The following is a 26,195-nucleotide window of genomic DNA, read 5'->3' on the forward strand; positions in this document are numbered from 1 at the left end:
ACAAATGCTCACCAACCCATAGGCTTGTCACGATAACACATTTTGAGATGGGGTATATTGGCGTAAAAAACGATTCTAATATTAAAACTAATTTATGCCATATATGATCGTAAAGCAACATTATTAAAAAAAATACAACTTATTGTAGTACAGAAACGTAACAAGAAAATCAACACTAGTACAAAGAAAAAGCACCTACAATAAATGTTGAAGCCCAATTATTGTTCCAGTCGATATAGTATAGAGTACACTTCAAAGAAAAAGCAAAACTGGATATGTTGGTGACAGTCGCAATTTCTGGTAACTTTTATACACCCACCTGCACCGATTTTTAATGTTTTTATATGGACTTGTTAGTTTTTCTGTTTGTATTGTATTTTAAACAGGGCGCCCATGAAAATGAGAAACCAAGTGCTCTCATTGGGTTTCCCTGTATAAATAAAGATAAAGCTAAAGAAAGTAGCTATTGTGACAGGCATACCAACTCTCTTTTGCAACAAAATACTGTAGTAGTACTGAGTTCACAAAATTACACATGCGTATTTCTAACAATGCATCAATAGCCAAATGTTGCTCATAAAAGAGGGTGTTTTATGAAGAAATGAAGGTGCCCATCTCAAACTTTTCCCAGATTAGTAGCTTATATAGTAACTGTAATGCATAATGCTAAACTCCAAATGTCACCCTGTAAAATGTCTGTGTTTGAAAGAAAAGAAACTAAAAACAAAAGCGCATACATTTCACCCAGAACAAACATTGTCTTGAGCTTCTCCTCTGGCTTTTCAACACTGCGAGGCGACGAGCGACCAGTGAGCGCAGAGCCACTGGAAGATCGCAGCCTGGGTGTTTAAATGGAGACACATTTACATAAAGCGCAGGCAGCAGTGGCCCTCAGTGTACCAGGGCCAGATTGTTAAGATGGGAGTTTCAACCCCCTTTTTATGGAAATCATTGTCTTTTTCCCTGGAGTCAAAGCACGATTTCCACTGAACAACATTGTGGTAAATAGTGGACGCCTGGGTCTTGCTGAATACATTTTCAAGCCAGAAGGAGCCACTGTCTATTTTACTGTATTTAAATTCACTAAAGAACGATTTAGGCTTGGCTGTACTCAGTAATATGAGAGAAACTGGTGAATTATGCAGACAAGTTCTTCTGCTAGTCTTACATAGCATTAGCATTGTATGTACCAATGTACCATGGGCATCATAGGACAAAATATGCATGAATATGTATATGTATTTTGACTTTTGACAAGTAATTTAGTTTACAATACAGTTTATTGTGCCCATAGAGAAATGTATCCTCTGCATTTGACCCATCCTTCAATGCTGTTGGGGGAAACCGGGCCGGAGTGGTGGGACTCCATATCTTGAGCTATACTTGGTCAGGACTACCTTAACTGGAAGATTTGTGCCTATTGAGCATGTTTTATACAATACCAATCCACATAAAGTGCATAAACGGAAGGTTATACTGTATTTATATCACAATAACAAATTTACTGTGTTGCAGAAGCACAAGATCAACAGCCAAAAAGTATCCAAAATATTCTTTAGCATAGTCAGAGTACTAGATTTGACATTCTGTCTACTCAACCTCTACTTCGCCTGTACAAGTCTTTGAACTGACCCAAAACTTGTACTAATGATAAATAAGTATCACATAAACTAGATAGGCAGCTGATCTTAGAAATAGGACTTTTTTGCAATGTGTTAACTTCATTGCAACTTTATCAGACCAAATTCTGTGTAGTTAATATTCCACCTTTGTCGTATATATCCGTGTACCTTCTCTTTAAACCCTCCACAGTTGGCTTTATGTAATTTCAGTATAATAAAACTTCTCCATGACCTTGGATCCAACCGCACCAGAGTAGTCAGACTAATTGAAAGAGTTCAGCGTTGCATCTGCCACATAAGAGTAACCTTGTGCACGCCTTTTACTTGAGCTTTAGTGGTGCGCGCTGTGTTCTCCTATGGGAAAATGGGCAGATTGACAGATCGGTGACACCTACATTAGTATGCAGCATTTAGACAGTGATGAGCTCAGCAACACAGCGCAAGCCTCTTGGTTAGGAAAGATATGCATCAACATCTAAGTCTATTGCGTCATTTCCCTGCCTGGTTAATATGTATTGTCTCGTGGTCTCTACAATGCCCCCTTTTGGTTGGTGATAAACCTGTTTGTTGTATTCATCTCATACTGCATGGAATTTTAAAAATGTATATATTACAGCATTATTATTTGTGTTATTCTCAAACGGCATGGTAGCTGGCTGTCTTTCAAGCTAGCACCATGCTGCTTCGAAGAACTGTTTTGACGGTTATCATCGCTCATCATATACGCATATACTGAAATGTCAAAGTTTAAAGACATATATTTTTAGAGCCGCTCTTGCAGGTAAGTGTATTTCCAGCCTCCATCGCAAACTGCAGTTCAGTAGCGGTGATTACGTAGTGGCAGTTATAGACAGTATGCCAAAATGGCCGCACCCAGACTTGTTCCCACGGGGGCTCCGATGCTTTGTTCGAAACAACATGTTAGCTTTTGGATTTGATGACTGCAGCTACTTGAGATGTGAATACTAATCTGAGCCATCTGTCTGAAGAGCTGCTCCCCAAGGCCTGCATTGAGTCATGGTCAAATAGTGTGTAATGAAGGAAAGCAGTAATGACCTCACAACGCACTGGAGAACAGCCATTTGTCACATGGACTTTTTACCTCCGGACACATTGTAACCCTGTCAAAATATGTCAAAATAACTAATATTGTTTTTTATGATTTTTTTTGGAAACTAAATTGCGACTACTCGGAAAAGATTAGAGGGCATAGTGTTCTTTCCCAGACACAAAAAATGAAGCTACAGTTCTTTTCACCTGCCTGTCAATCGCAGTCTTTCACTTTGTCTCTCAAGTTTTATAAATGCACTCTCTCCTCCATCGGCCTGTTACAGTTGTGTGCAAAAAACTCCCCTCATCCAGCTGCAAAACCATCCTCCTCAGCCTATCCATCTCCTCCGCTAAGGGGGGTACAGAATATTTACCAAGAAAACTGTCACTCTAAAAGTTAAGAAAATCATACCTCACTCATTTGAATGTGCCTGTCTCGTCTGGTTGAAATGCACACATGTGTTAATTGTTCACGGCATTCGACGGGCACCACACAATGTATATATTCACAAGAAGTCATTTTAAAGTTGCACAATGTAACATTTCTGGTGATGGGCCCCCCACCTGCTTGTCTCCTAGGAGATGGTGTCACTTTGCCAGTATGGCATTTGGCATGGCATTGGTAAGTTATTCATCTCCTTGGGGACAAGCGGTTGTTGCTACGAGATCACATTACATGTCAGATCTGTGGAGCCACAAACCTACTCCCAGTGAGAATGCATGTATTTTTGAGCAATAACACATTTGTAATTGAATACTGCTGAGCATTCCTGGCAAAGCAAAAACATTTCCATAGATGCTTCATCGACCTGAAAAGTTACATAGCGCACCTTTAACTAGTACTCGAGACATGTTTTTGAGATAATTAATTGACCCAGCTGTCATGGTCTGTTTTAAGAATAGCAGAAATTGGCAAATGTTAGCACTTTTCCTCAAACTTGCCAAATCATCTGAATCCTTCTGTCGCTGTAAGCATATTTCCACAAAACTAGCTCTGTGTCCAAGTCATTTAATTACGCATGAACCAGTCGACCACTCGTGCAAGTCACTTCACACATGCTGCATATTATATTTATTTATTTATTACATTTTTGCTCTTGCTCCATCTTTCTAGACTGCTAATTGCGTTATTCCCTTATGCAGGAGCCCTACAAATCGAGAACAGCGAGGAGTCAGACCAAGGAAAATACGAATGTGTGGCCATGAACAGTGCCGGGACCCGCTACTCTGCACCTGCCAATCTCTACGTACGAGGTAAAGTCTCACTCGCGATATGAATACATCTTTCTGCTGTATAAGCGTTCACAAACTATCCTTCAGGGTTTCTGCACTTTGATTTGCAGTAAATATTGTGAAACTCAGCATCCAACTGGAATGTAATGAGATGAAAAATGATAAATGGCAGAACAAAAATGCTAACCTTGATTGTTTACGCTGAATTAAACTAAAAGACTATACAGTTTCTGAGTAGTTAGACAAGTACAACATTGCACTCTTAAAAAAATCTGTATCAAACAAATATCAACCTTATATAATCTAAAACACTGTGAAAACTTGTCTTGGAAAGCAAGTAATTTCGCAATTGCAAAAAGTGCCGGAACCCTTCTTCCTGTCTGCCCTCCTCCTAACATGTGTTTTTGCTGTACATTGTCTTTACCACTGACTCATTCTGCTAACTCCACTTGTTTTTGAAATGATGAATGATCTTCTTGGTGCTATGTGGGTGTTCGCTGATAGTTCTTGATTGACATCTTGTTCCATTAACCGCTCTGTGACCTTACACTAATAAATCCCAGCGTACCTTGCTCCACCTAGCCGCGCATTGACGGGATGATTGTGAATAGGTATTGTGTAATTTCCAAACGTCCTCACCCATTTTACTGATTCTCTCCTTTTGTCTGTCTGCTAACCAATTCTCTCACTCATTAGCCTAATTGTGGCTTTTTTCCAACAGCAGTGACTAACCATAGTGTCTGGATGCACAATTTGAGCAGGTGTGGTTTGCAACCGCCTTGGAAACCTCTTCCTCGGCGTGTATGAAAATCCATCTTTATTTATTTTTTCCTATATTCCGTTGTATCAAAAGCTCCATTATCCTCTGGCAAAACTTGCTGAAAGGCATAGAAGACTTGTGGGATTTGTTTTGTTGTGCTGTCTCTGTGAGCAGACTAATGCAAACCAAGGGCAATGTAGCACCCATCCTGGAGCAGGCTGGGTCAGAGCTATACAGAAAAACCACTATGTCCCATGATGAATGGCCCCAAGAGTGAGGAAGCTAGCAGAATGAAATAGCTCTACTCAGGTGTCATGATCAGATACGTTGAAAGTCTTTACATAGCTTTAGTTACAGTTTACAATTGTGTTTGGCTAGCTTCATGAATTTGCATTACTTTGCTATATTTCCCTTATTCGCTGATAGGGATGTCAAGATAATTGTGGTTATCCAGGTCACAATAGAACTCATTTCAACTCAATCTTTTGTCCAAAAAATTAAGCCAAAATGTAATTTTTTTAAATCCATTTTATTTTTATTTTTTTAACATTAACTGCTTCCAAACTTTTGTGACCCCCAAAATGACCATTCAGCTGACTCAGGACTGCCAAGGTGAACCAAATATGACAGCAGTAAAAATATTAAAATATGAATTTCACTAAAATGTTCTGGTTTCTTTTAAAGAGATTAAATACAGTGTCATAATAGTTTTAATATATTGACTCCCTCCTAAAATAATGGCTTTTTTTCAAATTTTTCAGGCAAGATCAAAAACTGTACCAATTGAAAACTGTGAAATGTGATGACATACTAACACATATGTCAGATAGTTTTTAACATAAAGCCACAAAATGACTTCAGGTTCACATGGGCCCTAAGTCACTTTCTTGATATAGGCCAATAGATTATTTGCAAATCATCTTTCAGTCCCTAAACATCCCTACTCACCAGACAAAGTATGACAAACTAGTAAAAAAAGGGAATGTGAAGATGAAACTATGATTTTTTTTTTTTCCCTTGTGTTGTAGAGTAAAGTGTATAAACAGATTGATTATTTTCATTGTCCAAGAAAAATGATTTGCCACAAACTCTTGCATTGCATTAGAAAAACCCCAGTTGCAATGATCTGCAATGGATCACGTTTACAGATTAAACATCGCAGGCTTCGGGCGGCTCAAACCAAACTCAAATTAATGATTGTTGAACTGGTAAATAAGAGCCATATGAGGCCCGGAGATGGGGGAAATTGAATAGAGCTTTTTTCAGGAAATTAAATATTTTGAAAACAATGTTATAAATGCAATTAGGCTAGTCTTAGCTCAATATGTTTTATAGTATTGAGATCCATTTTGTCTTTTCTACATGAATTATCATGAGCTGCCGTCTGTCATAGAATAATAGATTCAAAATAAATAAGCCTTGTAAGATATAAAACAGATAAAACAAAAATATGTGTTTCTGTGGGCTCAGAAAAAAACAAAAAACAAATATGTGCCACACCAGATTGGTTTAAAGACAGTTTTGACTGAAGTTTGAAAGAAACAACAGTTGTTTCTATGGTAACACTGTGCTTTAATGAAGTCATTTTTCTGGTCCCGTGTGGTCTTGGAGCAACACAGTGCTATGTTACAACACATATAAAAGGTAAGAATACCTTTATGATGATTTGAGATGGCTCTGTTGAATAGGATTTGGTAAAGACATATTGGACCCACCAGGTGGTTTAAAGCTCATATTTAGTAGATTGCAGCTCCGTCACAGCTGTGTGAGGAGTCTCATCTATTAATCAGCAGCTGTCTGTCACAGGTATAGACACAAGTAGAGAAGCCTTTCCCTCACAGGTAATTACAGTGGTGTGTGGCATGGCGCCAGCAGGGCCCCTCAGGCCCAGCCACTGTGTAACACCACCCAGGAAGCTGTCAACCCACCGGCCCCTCCACCCGAGCTGCACCAGACCACCACACTGCTCACAGATAGAAATCAAGCCAAGCGTAACCTTTTAAAAGTCAGCTCTGCTGCAACTGAGAACAAAAGGCCCCAGCCATGTTTTTAGTCTGGTTGTGTTCCGGCTGCAGTGAGGAGGCGCACAGACCTGGGGCTGTGCTATCACCGCTGCCTGATTGGCTTTTAAACATGTGGGACTCAACTCAAGTGGCCTCTGACATGCCTGCCTATTTTTCTCCTCTAGTTATGTGTTTGTGATACTCCTGAGAGGAGATCAGGGGATTAAAGGAGCTGCTAAATCCATCCACAAACAACAATCTAGATTACATTTTGGATTTATAGCCCCGGAGAAAGAACTGCTAAGAGCTCAATCTGATAATTGTGCTGTTTTACTTGATGCAAAATTCAGATTTTTTTTTTTCTAATTGATTATTGTGTTAATTAATATTCAAATTTAATTAACCCTTTTATTCCATATGTGAATACAAAGAACACCTTCCTTATATAAAGCAGCCATAGCCTCAGCATGTCTCCACACTATACTCAAGGTGACTTATAGAGGGGGTTTCATAAGCGCCTGTTTTGTGCCCCTACTCTTGTCAGAGCACCATTCTCTGTGCTTGTTATGTGCAGGGCCTTGTTTATTTTTTTCGCTTACACCATTGCCACCTGATCCAATTCCTGTCTGCAGCTACACAAATATGCTACCACCTACCGCTGTCACCACCTTTGTCTTGACATTTCCACGCCACATCCCTGCCTTGCTAAATGGGCGGGGCAAACTTTTTATTGTAGGTGGTATGGGTGGGTGTCCAAACTCCCACTTCCTCTCTTTCTTAGTTTCTCGCTGTGTGTGTTTCTCTTTCTACCTCTTTCTCTTTCTCTGTTTCTTTTATTGTTTATTGTTTACATGGTATCGGTGTCTCTGTTTTGTTCTTTCTCTGTTTCTCGCTCTATTCCTCCCTGTGTCTCACCTTTTCTCCCTTTCTCTCGTCCCCTCTCTCTCTTCCTTTCTCACCCTCTCTGTGTCTCACTCTCTCTTCCTCTCTCAGTCTCTCTCTCCCTCTGTCTCTCTCTTTCTATCTCTGTCGATCTCTCTTGCTCTCTCCATGTCTTTCTGTTTTGGTCTTCTCTTTGTCTCACCTCCTCTAGCTTTTTTCCATCTCTCTGTATCTCACTGTCTCTCTCTTCTCATCCCTCTGTCTCTCTTTGTCGGTCTCCCGGTCTCTCTCTTTCTCTCCCTTCCTGTGTCTCTCCCTCTTTCAGCCTGTCTCTCTGTTTCATGCTTTCTCTCTATGTTTCTCTTTCCATCTTTTTTCCTTCTCTCTCTTTCCATCTCTTTGCCTCTGTGTCTCTCGCTTTCTCTCTCTTTGTCAATTGCTTTGCTTTCACCTTTCTGTCTGCATATCCTATTTATACGTTCCCTCTCTTCCCATCCATTAAAAGCCAGTGTGTGAGCGAGTTTTGGAGGTGCGCAGGTGGCGGCTGGTACCTGTTTGCCGGAGGTCACTTTGCACCGGAGGGAGGACTACATCAGACGTGGACAGAATGGCGATTGTCCCAATTGTGTGTGTGTGTCCGTGTGTGCATGTGTGTGTGATTGTGCAACATCCCTCATTTGTCAAGCTCGTATCCCTCCACTTCTGTGCAGAGATGTCAGCTCTTGTCGGTTGCCACTCCTTCATATTTCCCACTGACATGTCGATGCGTCACCCGGGATACGGACGCCACTGCAGAGGGACTTTGCTGTTATCCAAATATATCTTCATGCTGTTCTTTGTATGTCTCTGTCTATGTGAGTGTCAAGAGGGGAAACTCAGTCAGAGCAATGGCATAGCTGCATTTAATCAAAAAGTTGTTTTAAAGAGGGCAGAGTATTGTTTATAGGTGCCAGAACCAAATAAAAAGGTTGGCAGTACACCAATACCTTCTGATTAACGTTTTGATGCCATTTGGGGCCTACAGGAAAGCACTATCCACACTCTTATTTTGTTAGTTCTAGATAATACACAAAGAGGTACTGAAAAATACTGATCAGGTAGCTGTATCGCAAAACGGGTATTGCATACAGGTACCAAAAAGAAACTGTCCCATTCCATAGCTATATGCTGAGTTTGGACTCACTTAGAGAGGTTAGATTACACGGTTAGATTTGTTTACTTAAAAGGCCTTTCTCTTGCCAACATTGTTTTCTGTATATTTACTGATCCTCACTTCCTGTCTACTAATATTGCTAGTACTTGCCTATTGGTCTTGGATCTAACTTCTATAGCACTACAGCAAATTAGTTGTATAAAAAATTTCTAGATGTAAGGTAATATTGCTTTAGTTTTGACAGTAGGTGAAAGTTGTAAATTACAATTGAAGTGTGTAGACAGACCTGAGACTTACCAACAGTGAATAAAACTGCCACAAGAATGATTTAAAGGCTATACATGTAATTTTTAGTATTAATAGATACTGGTATTTTGTAATTTTCTGCATGTAATTCTTGATTTTAAAAGTTATTCAAGCGGTATGAGTAAGTTTCCCGTCTTGACACACTACACTGATGCATCTGTTTTTCTCATTTCACTTGACCTCCTGTGTCTATGTAAAAATCATATTTCACTGTCCTCTTCCTCCATCGCTCACCATCATCTAATCACTCCATCCACAAACAGATCAGCGTGAAGGTTTGTCAATTTCACTTTCAATCTCTTCCCTCCCCAAAAAAGTTTAGGTGAATAATATACTCCCCCAGTTCTTTTTCAGTGCTGTCTCCAAACTCCCTCCCTGAAAACCTATGATAGCACTGCACCCTTGGCACCAACTTGCCCTTAAAGTGGTCAACCCGTCCTCTTGCATAAGTGCATGAATCCTTTTGTAGTGAGTGCATGCTTTCCACTGCCACTCCCCACGTGTTTGAACCAGCCCAATGCAAAGATTTATCCTCTAGTTTGTTTAGGATGTCTTATTAATAGACGTTTGTTGTGTTTTGTTAAATTCCTTCCCACCACACCTATAGCGGTCATAAGCAACCTTTACCTGAACTTGTGCACTCATCAGGCACAATCTGGCCACTTACAGTACCAGTTCAACTGTCCTCTGGGCATATCAATGGAGGCAAAGCTCTTTAGGGATTAGATCTGTTTTGCCACTAAAACCACCCTCTGCCCACACAAGTGGAGGATTGACAGGTTTGATAGACACCTGTCTGTCAACCTTAATCCTGACAGGTATTGTAGTGTCTTCTGCAGTTAAATAATTCTCCAGAATCTACACTTAAATAGCTATAATATTCTAATCAAACTGCATAAAGAATAAAAACTCAGTAAGAGATATTTTTAATGCACAAATATGAGTTTATATAAGAATTACTTATTACCAAAAGTTCATTTGACCCACCCCATGGCACAAGATTACAATTTTGATTTTATCACAATTAATGCAGTATTTATATTTGCCATTAAGGTATAACTAAATCCATCTGCTTCTTCTGAGAGTTCACTCTTCACTGTGATTGATTAAATCCACCTGTCACTCACTCAGAGCATGAAGGAGGCTGGTTGGAGGCAGATTTAGATCACGATTCCATATTTTCTGATCCATGTTATAATATTGTTTCTTTCTTCATATTTAGTTCTTCTTTCAAACAGAGAGCATTCTGTTCTACCATGTGATATCATGTATTAATACAGGAAGTGCTCCACTGTGTTTTTAAACTCTATACACCTTCAATGAAATGGATAATTTAAGCCCTGGAATTGCCAATCTCTATGAAACCAAAAGTAAAAGTTACTTTCGGCATTCCTCTTCAAATAAGAGAGTGCTCCACATTATCCACTTTTAAAACTCAACTCAAACTCTGGCTGAAATCAAATCAGTCATGTGATCATTAGCCAAAATATGTACCTCTCTTCTTTCTTTTTAACTCTTCATATGTTGTACTAATGTGATGTATTTGTTATACTCGTTACCTGCCTAGGGACTGCGAATGTAAATTAGCTCTGTAGCTATAATCCGGCATATTTACATTTGTTCACAACAGATGTTCATTAATGTGCATTGTCCCTATCAAATAAATAAATAAATAAAAAATAAATTCATAACCGTTAACTTGAAAACTATAGCTTCATGAGGTGGTGAAACAGAGGATTTTGAGCTTTAGAGATGTACACAATAAAGGGTTACTCAAACATATCTGAATGAAACAAAACACCACTCCAGGTATGTTTTTGAGGAGGTAACAACATTCTAACATAGCTTAAGCTCACAAGAGTCCATTTTGTCTTTAATCACTATATTATGTAGCCATACTTGTAGCACATTAGAAACCAATGGGAACCTCTTTTAGAAAAATCTTAAACCCAAGTCATTTATTATAGCCAATCTGCTCTTAAACCTGGATTGTTATGGGGCAACCTTGTTCTTAGAAATTTACACCCACTGTCTAGAAGAGCCAAGATTTTGTGAATTATCTTCTCTCTAGCTATTGTAAAGCGCTGACCTGCAGAATATTTAAGAATGGGCTGGCAGTGTGCTGACAGAGGAGATGATCAAACATCATGGTTGCCCTGCGTTACTGCCAGGAAACCCAGGAGCCTGCTGACTTGGTGCCAGTTTGCTTCCTTATTGATGGACTGAACAGATTCTGCTATCCTTGGGTGCTTTGTCAGGGCAGTTAAATTTATAGATATCCAGCAGTGGGGCAGGCAAAAAGGAGACACGGCTTATTTTGTGGTTTTGATAGAGTCCTGGAGCCCCCCTCTCCAAGCTGCTCTCAACACGAGTGAGGCTTCAAGGGAGAATCGATAACAATTACCTACCCTCTAGTCATTTTGTTCCACTGCACCTCTCCAAACTTAACCGCAAGCCATGAATTATTCACAATATTAAGTGTTCAATATACACAGGCCCCATTGACTGACTGCTCTTAGCGCTGCTGTGTTGTCTATGGAGTCATGAAGGAATAAAGGACGCTTGGAAACTAATGGCACTTGCATTAGGCCATTTTTTCTCAGCTTTTGCCTTCTCACAACAATGCAGAACTGAGAGAATTAACCAATTTCAAAAGTCTAATCGTTCTCGCCTAAAATTGTGAGTGCAAGATGACAAACAGAATTTTGGCTTATTTTGATAACCCTCTGCAAAAAAACAAAAACAAAAAAAACAACAACTTGTAATTGGGAGCACTAATATAACAAAAACTAAATCTAAAAACGTTAGTGGAAGTCTAACCCCTGAACTACCAAATTACATTATCAGAATTGGGACTTAACCCAGAAGAAAACCAGGTCTATCAGTACCAGGCTAGGGCTAGACCAGTACCAAACCAGGTCTAGATCAGTACTAAGCCAGGTCATGTCTAGAACAGAGCCAAACCAGGTCTATTGAGATTAAACTCATTAAGCTCAAATTCAGCTCCAAAAACCTTAAAATCACTACATTTGTGACTAATGCTTCTGATGCGGGTGGCCACTAACACAAAAATGAGAGCTACATTTCTCAGATATGATTTTCTTTTTGGAATAACATGTTCAGCCATTTTGAAAGAGAAGAAAATTGGTCCAAATTCTTTCTTCTTTATCGGGTCTCCCTAGTGTTCAGGCTTATGATCCTCCCTATATCTGTGCTCCACTCCTGCATGGCCTGCTTGAGAATGTCCTCCCCTCACTGTTCCCAGACTGGTATTTCCCTGCTCACCACCACAAAGTAAAAGATGTCCTTCATAATCTGGATTTATCTGAATTATTGATTTGTTTAACTGTTGCTGTACTTTTGTCCTTTTATCTACATTTCTGTCCTTGGTAATCATAAAGTATGTGCAGTCATAACATTGCACCCACTGATCAGCTGATCATCATGTCACCTGTTTGAGATTGTAAAGAAAATATTTTCTTCAGTGTTCATGTGTTCATTTGGACAAGAATCTAATCTCTCTCTCTCTCTCTCTCTCTCTCTCATTCTGATTATGATTTGGATAATTTTTTATTTATGTAATTTTTTGTAATTTTAATCTTTGCTATGATTCATGAGATTTCATAACCAGTGCACAAATCAGTTACAGCCTGAGAAAGGTGACTGATTGTGAATAACTCATTGTAAACTAGCACTGGTCATTTACTCTGCTTACTTTTGTCAAAATGTTCAGCCCTGGTCGATTTTCTGGGCTTACACGCTCTGATGTATCTGGGGAAATTACAAGGCAAAAAGAGAAGCTTAAAAAATGCATGAATCAAAGGTTTCAGCTGTTAATACTTTTATGATATCGAGTCGATGAGTTTAAAGCTAGGTGATTGTATTGATTTAGAAAAGGCTCTCAATTATTTTGGCATAAATTTTGGAGTCGAAAACTAACGCCGGTGCAGATTTGAGCCCTTCTAGCTATACTGGCCGCTGGACCAGTCTTCTCCCTGACTGGAATCTGAAAAGGTGCTTTTGTGTTTTTCCATTTCACCACATAATGAGAGGAATAACAAGCATGGCTGTAACGACGTTCCGGTTCAAATTAGATCTGGTTGGGAGAGGCAGGATTGGGGGGGACAGCGGTGGAGGAGAGACTCACATTTGAAAATCCATTTGCACACAGGCCAGTGCAAAAGTCCAATTACAGTCAAGGCGGTTTTCTTATAGGGAGACGCAGAGATGTTGCAGCGCATTAGAGAGACAGAAGCTGGGATACTTACTCCATGGACTGTTTTGAATCCATGCACCAGCAGGAATAAGATGGCTATAATTGGTCCACACAAAGGAGTGTAATGCAGGCTGCTTAAGTGGTGGAAGTACCACAAATATAGGCTACTTAATAGTGCTCTATTAAGTCAGTATACGCAGACAGTGGTAGTTATAGTACCAGTAGTAGTAGTCGTAGTAATAGTAGTTGAAGTAGTAGTTGTTGTAATAGTAGTTGCAATAGTTAGTAATAATGATAATAATAATAATAATAATAATATCTTAGTCTTATATAGTGTTTTTTCCCAGGTGCTCAAAGTCGCTGTACAATTTCATGCATTATTTATTCCACACTCTGTGGTGGTAAGCTACTATTGTAGCCACAGCTGCCCTGGGGTAGACTGACCGAAGAGAGGCTGTCAATCTGCGCCATTGGCCCCTCCGACCAACAGCAACACTCGTACACACTGTCTAGTATGAAAGTGGTGTTTCATACTCGACAGTGTGGTTGAAATACCACTGGGGCCCCCCAATGTCGCACCCGGTATTCCCAGGCCATGCTCTGCTTAGCTTCTGAGATCTGATGAGATCAGGCTCTAGGTTAGTCATTAGTAGGTGGTATTAGTAGTTAGTTGTAGTAATTAGTATTGGTAGATGGTAGTGTTGGCAGTAGTGGTAGTTAGTAGTAGTTGGTAATAGTCAGTGGTAGTAACTAGAAGTTAGAGGTAATTAGTAGTCATTAGTACTAGTTAGTAGTAGTCAATATACAGTTTTTTTTTCTATTACTAAGGCTTTCTTCTATATACTTTGCAATATTACTGCCCAATCTGCCTGTCAGTTATGCCACTAGGAAAACTGTTACTACACTGCACAATTATTTTTGAAAGTTATGTATCTGTAAGGAAAAAAACACACATTCTGAACATAATTTAAACTCTACAAGCCAATCCCTTGATTACAGTTTCCCTACATGCTTTCTTTTCATAACAATGGTCAGAGAAGTCAGGCCATCTCTTATTTTACATGCTAATGAGTTTGAGGCTAGTGCCAGAAATGCCAGATAGTGTGTCAACAAATGTGGTGTCCATTTTGTATATCTTCATTAAGACAGAAGCCTGGTGGTATGTAAATGCTGTTTACTCTGGGCCCTGGGTTTGCAGTATGGCATGAATCCTCTGCCTCATCCGTGTTTGCCTTGTCCCTGGCGACGTCCACGGCCCCGTCTGCTCGCCATGGGAACGCCTTTTTAATGTCAGCCTATCTGCATAAATCACAACATCGCCAGTGCAAAGAGAGGTGGGAGGGAGAAAGAGTGAGAGAAAAAGAGGGTAGAAGGGTATGGGGAGAGTGAGAGAGGGAGAGAAGGCCAAAGAAAGGGTCAGAGAAAGAGAAGAGATAAGAGGGAGAGAGGGTCAGAGGATGGACAGAAGAGCAAAGGACAGGGAGAAGGATGGAGAGAGAGCGGGGGAAAGGGTCTAAGAAGGGTGAGGGAGAGAAGAGAAGGGTACAGAGAGGGAGAGCAGGAAAAAGGGCGGTGAAAGGCAAGAGAAAATATAAAGGGGAAAGAGGGTCAGAAGATAGAGAGAAGGAAAGAGGGAGAGAATAGAAGGGCAAAGTCAGAAGGCCCAAGGGTAAAGGGGGAAAGAGAGGGTGAAGGAGAAAAAGAGGAGAGGGAAAGGGAACGAGGGTCAGGAGATGGACAGAGTGAGGGAAAGGGAGTCTAAGAAGGGAGAGAGAAGAGTTCAGACACAGAGGGAAAAAAGGACAAAGGCCGATAGAGAGAGAGAGAAGACAAGAGCAGAGAGAGAGAGAAATGAGGGTTGAGATGGAGAGGGAGAGACGGCCTAAGGAGAGACAGGCAGAGAAGAGGGAGCCAGAGTCAAAGAAGAGGGAAGAGAAAGGGGTAGGGAGAGAGTAGGAGGAGGAGTAAAAGACGCTAGTGAGAAGAAAGCCCACAATGCAATCACCACAGGGTCCCTCCATGACGCAACTCCCTCCATCGTTTGACACTTGGACAAAAGACAGACAGAGACAGTCTCCAGAAAAACCAGGCTACTTCTAATGCGTTTTACTATTGTGGGCTCCAGGCTAGAATCCCCCTGAACACTGTGCATTTGAATTCCCACAGCTATTCTTGTGACAGGCCCATTATGCCCATTGTGCCATTCTGTAGCATCCAGACTGGATTTATTTATACTTTTTGAGTTCAAATCAACAGAGGTGGGTAGAGTAGCCAAAAAACATACTCGAGTAGTATTATTTTTGAAGTAACATCACTACTTAAGTAGAAGTACAAAGTGGTGGTCCAGGAAATTACTCAATTAAGAGTGAAAATTATTTGGGAAAACTACTACTCAAGTAAGAGTAACTTTCAGGATGTAACATCTGATTTATAATTTGAAGTTGATTAAACTGGAAGGACACATTAAAAATGCACATGCATTATTTAAGGATAGACACAAAAGACACAAAAATGAGAAAAAGGGACATATGTGCAAGAAACACAGATGTTCAAATCATTTCATACTATCAGCATAAAGCTTTTGTCACTTGTAGACTTACTCATATTGAGAAGAGTTACCAAACCTTTTACTCAAGTAAGAGTACCATTAATTTATTAAAAATATTACTCATGCAAGTGTAAAAGAAAGTACAATTTCTTAAAAAAGTTACCACTTTTGCATTATGTGGGGTCATTTTTAAATATTCTAATTTAGTGTCTTTTTTGGAAACTTCTATACATTTATTATTTTCAACTTTACCATTTGAAAGTGACAAACCTCCCTATCTCAACTCTTTTCTCATTTTTTTCTTGCTCTCCTCTGACCCTTTCCCCTCTCTCTTCTTTTTTGCTCTTGCCCTTTCTGCTGTCTCTCCTCTCCTTTGCCTTTCTTCCTTCACTCTCTCCCCCTTCCTCTCTCTATCTTTCTCTCTGTCCTTTCAATTGCTGTGGTTGCCTGCCTTGATACAAACAAATAGACCAAGGGTCTTAATGCCAACTTACATTTGTAACTTTTTTGTTCTTAGCAACTTCCTCTCCTTTGACTTTAGTGATATTATCCTGACACAATAATACTTAAAACTTATTTTTTTTTCTACTTAAATCTTTTTAAAGACAGCTTATTAACTTTATCCTGACTTCCACTTTCTCCAGTGCGCAGAGTGGCCCCTCGCTTCTCCATTCCTCCCACAAACCAGGAGGTGATGCCAGGTGGGAGCGTCAATCTGACCTGCGTGGCCGTGGGTTCTCCTATGCCCTACGTGAAGTGGACCAAGGGCACCCAGGATCTGACCGAAGAGGAGAACATGCCTCTGGGACGAAATGTGCTGGAGGTGACCAATATCAGGGAGTCAGCCAACTACACCTGTGTGGCCATGTCCTCCCTGGGCATCATCGAGGCTACTGCTCAGGTCACAGTCAAAGGTAAGTCTGCAGAAATGGATTAGAATTAGACATGTTACAGTTTAAATGTCCTACACTTTTTTTCAGTCTCATTTTACAATCTGAAGAGGTTTTGAGACGTTCTTCTAACTGATGTTTTAGCCTTTTACCCTTCTTACAGGTTGGCTGTGTTAAACTGGGACTAAACCCAGAACTGAAACTGGTCTAGACCATGACCAAACTCGGACTAGAACAGAACTTAATCAAGTCCATATCAGGACTAAACCGATATCAAGTGTGAACGCAGACTTAATCTGTAAAAATCTTAGCAAGCATGTATGTGGTCTTATAATACATACATGGTTATTTCATCATTCATTTTCAATGTCATATTTCACTGCATATTTCCTCTCCACTTCCCCATCCATTGTCCATCTCTAACCTTCAAATCAGTCCATCTAGACTCCTCAGACCCCCCTAAAGGTTGGTCATTTTCACAACATTAAATCCCTCTTATGTTAACCTCTCTATTTTATGTGACTACATCTGGCCCTGTTGAGAAACTCCTTGGTATTTCCTTAATCTTAATCCCTCTTTCAGTTCACCCTATTGTACTTTTGGCATGCCTTCCATCACCACTCCCCACCTGTTTGAATCAGTCCTGCCAAAAGAACTTAAGTTTCACTGTGTAGTTCCCTTGTTATTATATTATTAGTCTTTTGTTACCTATTTTTGCTTGTTGCAAAACCACACCCTTGTTTTTAACCATTCACCTGTTATGTCTGTGCAGCCTTATGTTTTCCAATGTTTTTGAATGGATATTGTAGTATTCAGTATGGCTGTTGGCCTTAGATCATTTAGCGGATTAATCGGCCGATGGTGTTTTAGTCAGCCAAAATTTGTATTAGACCCCTTATCATTTTATTTAGATTATAATGATTTAGATGAGACAACAGTAGAAAGAAGCAGTTGGTGAGTTTGGGTATTTTTTGATATGTATATGTTAAAAGACAAAATTACACACATTCAAGTTTAGTCTTCACATAATTACATGATTTTGTAGCACTATTCCCATGGAGATGTAGTCCTGTGAGTGCAGTTTAGGTCAGCTTTTGCCATACCCCATTTTTTATTGACAGGAGATGTCTTTATCCCACTAAGAATTTTGACTACAGCCCTAGTATTCAGCTCGTAATTTATTTTGTTGAAATACAGTACATTTTTTCCTACCTTGGAGGTTGAATGGAAAAATTAAAGAAGAATTGGTTAATTTAACCCTACACATGCAACTCAACAGCCTATTGTACCCTGGTCTGTCCAGTAATCCCAAAAATAATAGATGAAATTGTAATTGTAGTGGCAAGATGTTATCAAAAAGGTTAAGAATATCTAAGTGTAAAATTAAGATAACAAAATGCCCAACTTCCAGGCATAATTAAGAATTAATGAAACATTGACAGTTTGAGCCTTGTCTGATAACAATGAGGGCCAAATCATTTATTACTCTGAAAAATGGTGTTAAATTATAATTACATTGATTATGACTCACAAAACCTATTGTACATTGATTTTCATCGTCACAGTGACAAGGAGTAATAGTGGAGTGAGTCTGAATTGACTGAGGTTTTTAATATTTAAAGGTGCACTATGTAACTTTACTAATAGTGGTGCTCTACCTGTTTGTCTGAAGGATATATTATTGCTTTACCTGGAATGTTCCACACTAACACATTAGGCTTGTCTATCTTACATTTATTCAATTACACGTGTTTTATGGCTAAAATATACCTTACTATAGTGTACTTACTGTAAGCTGTGCTGCCTCTCCTCAGATCTGACCTGTAACCTGGCCTGATGGCATCACCTAATACCTCCACGGTGACAAGCAGGTGGCAGACAGTTGCATAGTGCGCCTTTAATTAGAGATGATCAAAGTCTGGGCAGGGTCTCAAAAGGGGGTCACAAAAAGATTAAAGATCTGATTATGTAAGTTGGATAATTGTTGGTTGTTGCTGTACTGTTTTTATTTCCCATTGATTCCACAAGTGCAAAATAAATATAAGCCCATCTGTATTATATATGCCACGTGCATAATTCACCTTACTTTGCAGTTATTGCCTAATATATGAATAATGATTAGTACACTGGTCAATACTACCTACAGTATATGCCTTCCCCTTTGACTTGCGTGCATATTGCAGGATTCAAACTACCTAGTGTTATTTGCAGTGTAATTTATTTATAGATTTTCATTATGGACATTTAATCTGCAGGTGTTGGTGGCTGATTCCCTGCACCAGCATGCCCTTACATGGTCGCGCCTGTAGTGTTGTCTACCTATTGCTTCTTATCTGTTGTTGAATGTATCGATCGCAGTCCCCACTCTGCCCATCGATGTTCCGAATGTCACAGCTATTTAGAGGCACTGCAGTAGCTTTGCACAAGAGGAGCATAATGAAGACTCGCTCCTTCGCTTTTGTTTGCTTTTCTCATTCAGTCTCAACAGGAATCATTTTGGTAATTTGTGCGCGCTTTCATAGCTATAGCCTGACCAGCTCTCTAAAGCAAAAATGTGAGGCTTTAGTCACTCAGAAAATGGCTGCTGATATAGAGCAATAGGACAGCATTGTAGCTTTAGACTTGTGTTGGGTAGGATTACTATTATGGTTTTATTTTTTTTCTTTGGAAAATAAAATGTACCTTTAGCAGGACTTTTGTATGTTCTGTGAGATTTTTATTTTTATTTTTCAACTTAGCACTTTTATTATTGTGTAAAATGCGTCAGTGTAAATACCTAGACACCTAGGCATTATCAAAAGACAGTTGAGATGAAATTTTGAATGTAAACTGAAACTGTGAGTAAATGGTCTGTTTACATATATGACATCTAAAACCAATACTGAATATTTCTCATTCACTCTCAACAGGAATCATTTTTGCGAGCGCTCGCACAGCTATAGCCACACCAGCTTTCAGAAGCTAAAATGTGGGTCTTTAGTCACTCACTCCTCTGTAGAAAATGGCTGCTGATGTAGAGTAATGATCATGGAACAACATTGTAGCTTTAGACTTGCCAAAATAGGCATTTAGACTATGCCAAATCACTTGTAGCTTCAGTGGTATTTTTGTGAGTTAAATTTAACAATCTTAGCTCTAAAACCAATATTGAAATTTTTTATGTCCTTTGAATCATTGAAAAGATGGAATGGTTTAACTTTTCAGTATTGCCAATGAGTGTGTTAAAATGTTCTTACAAAATGCATTTTTCTTCTGCTGCCTTTTATTATCTTATGTTAATGTCATGTTTTCATTATGTTTATGGTCTGATTCCCGGCCTTGTATATCTAAAGTAACTCTGACTTTCAAATTATTGAACTAATATTTGATCTCTTCTATAGCCTTGCCAAAGCCCCCCACCTCCCTCACCGTTACTGAGACGACGGCCACCAGCGTCACTTTGACATGGGACTCTGGGAACCCCGAGCCAGTCTCCTACTACATGATCCAATACAAGGCCAAATCCTCTGACAACGGTTTCCAGGAAGTGGAGGGCGTGGCCACTACCCGCTACAGCATCGGTGGTCTCAGCCCTTACTCAGAGTATGAGTTCAGAGTCATGGCGGTGAACAACATTGGCCGCGGACCACCTAGCGACCCTGTGGAGACCAGGACCGGAGAGCAGGCCCCCTCCTCCCCTCCCCTGCACGTACAAGCCCGCATGCTGAGTGCCAGTACCATGCTAGTCCAATGGGAGCCACCCGAGGAGCCAAACGGACAGATAAGAGGGTACAGGGTCTACTACAGCTCAGATCTGACGGCCCCTCTCAGCGCGTGGCAGAAACACAACACAGATGACAGCAGCCTTACCACCATCTCAGGCCTGATCCCTGACATCACCTACAGCCTGAGGGTCTTAGGCTTCACCTCAGTAGGAGACGGACCGCCCTCCGACATCCTGCAAGTGAAGACACAGCAGGGAGGTGAGCCCGGTCTATGTGTGGACTGCAGTGTTTAGATTTATTTTAAGGTTAAGTTATTATACCGAAATGTTTATGTAGCTCATTTTATAAACAATTTTCTACTGCTCATAACTTTACATAAAAATAAAAGCTTCATCATTAAAATTAAATTAGGTACTACAACAGATATATATATATATATATATATATATATATATATATATATATATATATATATATATATATATATATATATATATATATTATCAGGTGCCACAGTGGGGCGCCCGTGGTAAAAACTTGCTTTTCATAGAAAAAATGTAACACAGAGTCAGGGTAGCTGTGGCTACAGAAGTACATTTTTACCCTAGACTTACCAAGTTTAAGATGAGTCCTATTTCTCTTGTTTTATCTTCCAGAACTCCCCTCATGCTGTTAATTCCAATGGCACTTCTGTGGTTTGTTAAAATCTCCATAACCAATATTACGTTGTCCTGCCCTGTTCTGGACACTGACCTTTTCCGAAATTATTCTCACTTTAAAATTCTTTAACTTACCCTCAGGACATCTGCAGCAAAGGCATGGAAAATTTATATTGGTTACATAACCCGGCTATTGCCCCATTCAAGTTTGGGTTTAATGTTGAGATGAGATTCACCATTAGCTAGTGCTTGAACACACATTGTAAAGATTATGGTTATTACAGCGGACAATGTTTCAGCTATTCAGTGTAAGTAATGTGTTCTCATTGGCCTTTTGTTTTGTTTTGTGTTTTAGTCCCTGCTCAACCATCCAGTTTTGAGGCAGAGGCAGAACAGGATGACCGCATCATGTTAACGTGGCTATGGCCCGTACAAGACCCCATAACCAAATATGAGCTGCAGTACGGGGAAGTCGGCTCGGAAGTCTGGGTAAGTATAAAACATTACTTTAGTAATAAGGCTGCATGATATGAAGAAAATATACTTGATATACTTGATGAATAGTATTTTATTTAATGTATTCATTTGTTAAACATGACATGTTAAAGCTAGTAACTCGTCAAAACATACTACTTTGTTCTGTAATTAGGGATGGGATGATATACGATAATATTGTTAATCACGATAAAAAAGGTCCGTAATTAATCGTTCGTGCCGTTTTTTAATAATCGCGTACTTCCTTTGTTTTGTCAATTTTGTCATATTTAGAACGCAAAACAACAGTGGGTAAATTGCGCACGCGTTACGCACTGTTGTATCCACTCGGCTTTGTTTACGCACTTGTCAAGCTCCGTCTGTTTACGGAAAACGGAGCATGCCATAAATCGTCCCGTTCTGCTGCTCATTGGCTGTAAGGAGAAAATGTCACTAAATGTGTGTAATGTGTAATTGGTTGATTCTACAAGGGGGAGAGTGGAGTGCAAACTTTCAGTCATCTGTAGCACTGATTCACTGTTTAGGGCTCCAGTAACCCACAACCCCCACCTTATTGGCCGACATCGGTGTCAATCACAAGGTAACACATTTGTTTAGCACTGAGGAACACAGTTGGCGCTGTCAGAAGTTTATCATGCCTACAAAATAAATGTAAAAATGTGACAAAGCAGATTTCACATTTGGAGTACTTTCCTGCAGCAGATTGGACATGGAGGATCTAACTTATTTTGTGGACATAATTTCTTGACTGGATTATATTCTTTGGACCTGTATGGAACAAATGAGACCAACTTTTTGGGAATATGTTGATTTTTGACAGAACCAGAGCCCTCAAAGTTAAGAGAAGTCCAAATCCAAATTTTTGGCTTTTCTGTAAAAACAGCTTTCCTGTCAGCACTGTGGTGATTGCAGGTGAAAATGGTTTGCATATTCAGAAAGACAAGTGCCGTAGCTTTCATTTGATGTGTAGATTTTTTGTGTTGGTGATGCAGAAGTATTTGTACATTGCTGCAGAGTTGTAAAGTAGGAGCCACAGTCCGTCTCCGGCTGGACTGTGATAATATAGTTAATCACGATTATTTTGGTCGCAATAATTGTGAGTCTAAATTTTAATTTCGTCTCATCCCTGTAATAAGACTGCACAAAGTGAAATATGAAGTAAAAATATACTCAAACATTGAATAATTAGATAATTGATGATAATGTAATGCATCAAAATTATGCATGCATTATTTTGACATATTAATGCTAGTTGCTTGTCAAAACTGGGTCAAAACTGTGATGGGCAATATATTGTCTTAAATTTTTTTGTTTTGTTTTGAGAGAAGATTTCAGTGGTGTTCAACTAGGCTCTACTTTTGGTGGTATTGGCTGAAGGCATTAACTTACCAAGTCCAGCCCCTTTTGACCACCATTGAAACACTCTAAATTAAACCACTCCTGGATGAATGAGGGATTACACAGTCTTCAAATTCAAAATATTGATTATCATCTGCAATAGGAAAACTGTAAACAAAATCCTACCTAAAGAATAAATAAATAAGAACAGAAGCATGCAATGTATACTTTTTTTCTAATGTATTTCAAAAATAGGTTCTCATCCTTCAAATCCAAAAAATAACCAGGACTAAAACATGATTAAGGTGTTAAGTTGTATGAATGGAATTACAACTTAGTCTCAAAGCTTGATAATTTATTTAATTACTTTCGTCACATGTTATTCTTGTATATGAATTGATAATGAGAGGAAGAATATGTATAAATAATGATAATTTCTTTCATAAATCCTGTTTGCTGATATTGCGATTAAACAAATTTTACCCAGAACTGAGCCCTAGTTTATAACTCCTGGCCTGATTTTGTCTTCTGAATTAATCTTTCTGTCTGTCTTTCTCCCTCTTTCCCTTTCTCTCTTCCACTCCATGGCATGCTGCTTTCAAACCCGAATAAATTTAGCTTTTTATGATGCAATTGCGGCGTCGTTACAGTAATGCCGTGAGCTCCCGGGCCAATGCCAAGATGTACAGTAGACATTTGACAGGACTGTTTTCTCTCCTTGTGCCATGGCACCTCATTAAAACCAGCCAGACCACCACTTGTAAACCCCAAAGTGTCATCTAGAAATTTTAAGCTCACGACTGAGTTTGCATCATCTTAGTCAAGAACAACTTTATTATAATTTTTTTTTTTTTTAAGTTTCAAGTTGATATAAATGTTAAAATATTAAGCATACTTTATAATGTCCCTAGTAAACAATTGTGAACATTAAATTGGTGAATTTTCTGAATAAAAAGGTGCATTGAGTTTAATTCCTGGATTGCAGTTCCTGGTTTTTCAGTTTTCCTCTTATCCCAGTGCCTGTGTAGTTTTCCCCTACATACTCAAATTTTCCCTACCACTAATAATATGTACAGGCTTCCTTCCTTCAAGGGTGGAACTTTCCAGATGTTTTATCTTTAATGTATTTTCTTTTTAGATTTAAGTTCTATGTGAAATTGCTGCTTCATTGTCTTTTTAAAATTGGCTGTTATTTTTACTTTTGAAATGCTTAGCTGTGGATTGAATGCTGATGTGTCTGTCCACCATGTTGCTGTTTTTACTGCTCAAACAAATTACCCCTTGTGGGATTAATAAAGTAGGATGAATTTTAATCCAAATTTAAAGAAGGGGTATTATGCAAAATTGACTTTTTTGAGCTTTCAACCATGTTCTAACATTGTTCTCTCATCAAAAACACGCCTAAAGATGTTTAGATGTCATTCATGCATGTTTGCATAATCTAGCAATCTCTCCCGGGCCCTAGTCCAACCCTCCTTACAGTTAGCAGTATGATCCTATCCAAAACTCTGCCCACAATATGGCAATTTTACATAAATCTACAAAAGTAAGATAAGAAAAAATACACTACAACTTCACAAACCTGATGCGATGTGCAGTTGTTTCATTAGTGGAATGCATGTCCGTTATAATGTGATAGCTCTCTGAAGGGGGAGTGACAAAGGGAGGGGGGAGTCAAAAATTTGTGAAACATGTCAATGCATTGTTTTCAGTGAAGTATAGCATTTTCAAAACAATAAAAGAGCATAGTGATCTAAATATGTTAGGTTTTAGCAGTTAATACCCCATAAGTATGTAATACCTCCTCTTTAAGACACAAAGCAGCTGGGTTTAAATGACCAACAATTGCACATCCAAAAGAGAAAGGTTTTTGGAAATGGAAAGCTCTTAATCACTCACTTGTATTACTTTCTTTGCAGATACACAAGGTGATTGAGCCTGCTGGTTCCCATGTGGTTGATGGACTCAAACCCGACACTCTGTATCGCTTCATCTTAGCCGCGCGCTCTGAAGTCGGCCTAGGCGTATACACACAACCCATTGAAGCTCGCACCGCCCAATCCAGTAAGTCCCCCTCTTATGATCTCTATAACTTTCTTCTCTATTTTTGTCCACTAACTAACCAGTTGATCACATCGCAACCGTCGCCATCGGCAACACACCGCCAGCAAATGCGAGGTCGTAAACTTTAGTTTCAAAGCTTCTTATTAGCGTGGGCCCTTTTTGAATGTCAAGTCAATATCAGCATAGTAAAGTGCTGACCGAGCAACCATGCCCACCACCTCCCCACCCCCGTCACCAACACTAACCCCCATGTCCACGTATCCGGGGGCAGGGCAAGCCAAAGGTACGTTTAGTGTGTCCCTCTTCCCACATTTGTCAAGCGTGCCGTGTTATTTTGCCTTATATCATTATGTGCTTTTACAGTGCCAGCACTCAAAATGTCATTCTCTGCCAATGGACTGCTGACTTTTGCCACTGCTGTTAAATCGTGCTCATTCAAGCTCTCCTCCAGGGGCCTGACTTGTGTGCGGTAGATATATGGCCAGATTTAGACTTGCCAAATAGAGAAAATATAGCTTAAAAGTAAATTTACACACTTACATTCATTTCCTGGAGACTTATCCTGACCTTAACCATAGTTACGACTTAGCTAATCTTAAGCTAAAACAATTTTAACCCATATCTAAACTTTAAACCATGTTGTTCCTAATAATAAAGGATTTATGACTGGTTTTAGTCCCCACAATGTGATAAATACCTGTTCATCCCATCAAAACTTGGAGTAAACCGAGAACTAAACCAGGACTAGAACAGGATCAAATCAAGTTTAAACTGGGCTCAGACCGGGGCAAAGCTAGGACGTTGAAGTGGAAGAGTGAACACATCCCAAAACATTTACAGAAATATGGTGAATAAACTGGTAAGGTCATGCTCAGGTTAGAATTGCCATACAGGAGAACGAGGAGGGAGGAAGGAAAATTGTAGTTATTTACTTCTAACCACCATAATCATTGGGATATGCATAGATAAATATTGTCCCGGGATACTAAATTTTATGGTGCTTATTGTAAAACAAAGAAACCGGGACACCCTTATTATCAAATGGCCCATCTAAAACAATTATAAGCATTACGCAATATGCCCTTATTTTTAGAACAGTAGGATTTATAGTTTAAACTTGGGATCCAAGAAGTTAGCAGTGCTGTAACTGGTAAAATTCAAAGCAACATCCTGTACGTAAACAGCATGCACATTCCCATTACATACATGACAAGGTCGGTGTGTCTCCATCATTACAAAATTGTACATTTGTTCGTTTTTTGGAATCTGGTC

At 39.4% G+C, this 26,195-nt stretch overlaps 1 protein-coding gene across 1 annotated transcript in view; it reads left to right on the plus strand.

The window, feature by feature from the left end:
• Positions 1–26,195, plus strand: part of LOC117385047 (receptor-type tyrosine-protein phosphatase F) — a 218,080-nt gene that overhangs the window by 99,711 nt on the left and 92,174 nt on the right. Inside the window, exons 6-10 of the mRNA XM_033982280.2 lie at positions 3,816–3,926; positions 16,418–16,687; positions 20,044–20,625; positions 21,382–21,515; positions 24,779–24,923. Of these exons, the coding sequence (XP_033838171.1) occupies positions 3,816–3,926; positions 16,418–16,687; positions 20,044–20,625; positions 21,382–21,515; positions 24,779–24,923 (1,242 nt within the window). The remainder of the gene's footprint in view (positions 1–3,815; positions 3,927–16,417; positions 16,688–20,043; positions 20,626–21,381; positions 21,516–24,778; positions 24,924–26,195) is intronic.

Source organism: Periophthalmus magnuspinnatus, chromosome 17 (assembly GCF_009829125.3).
Source record: "Periophthalmus magnuspinnatus isolate fPerMag1 chromosome 17, fPerMag1.2.pri, whole genome shotgun sequence".
NCBI lineage: Eukaryota > Metazoa > Chordata > Actinopteri > Gobiiformes > Gobiidae > Periophthalmus > Periophthalmus magnuspinnatus.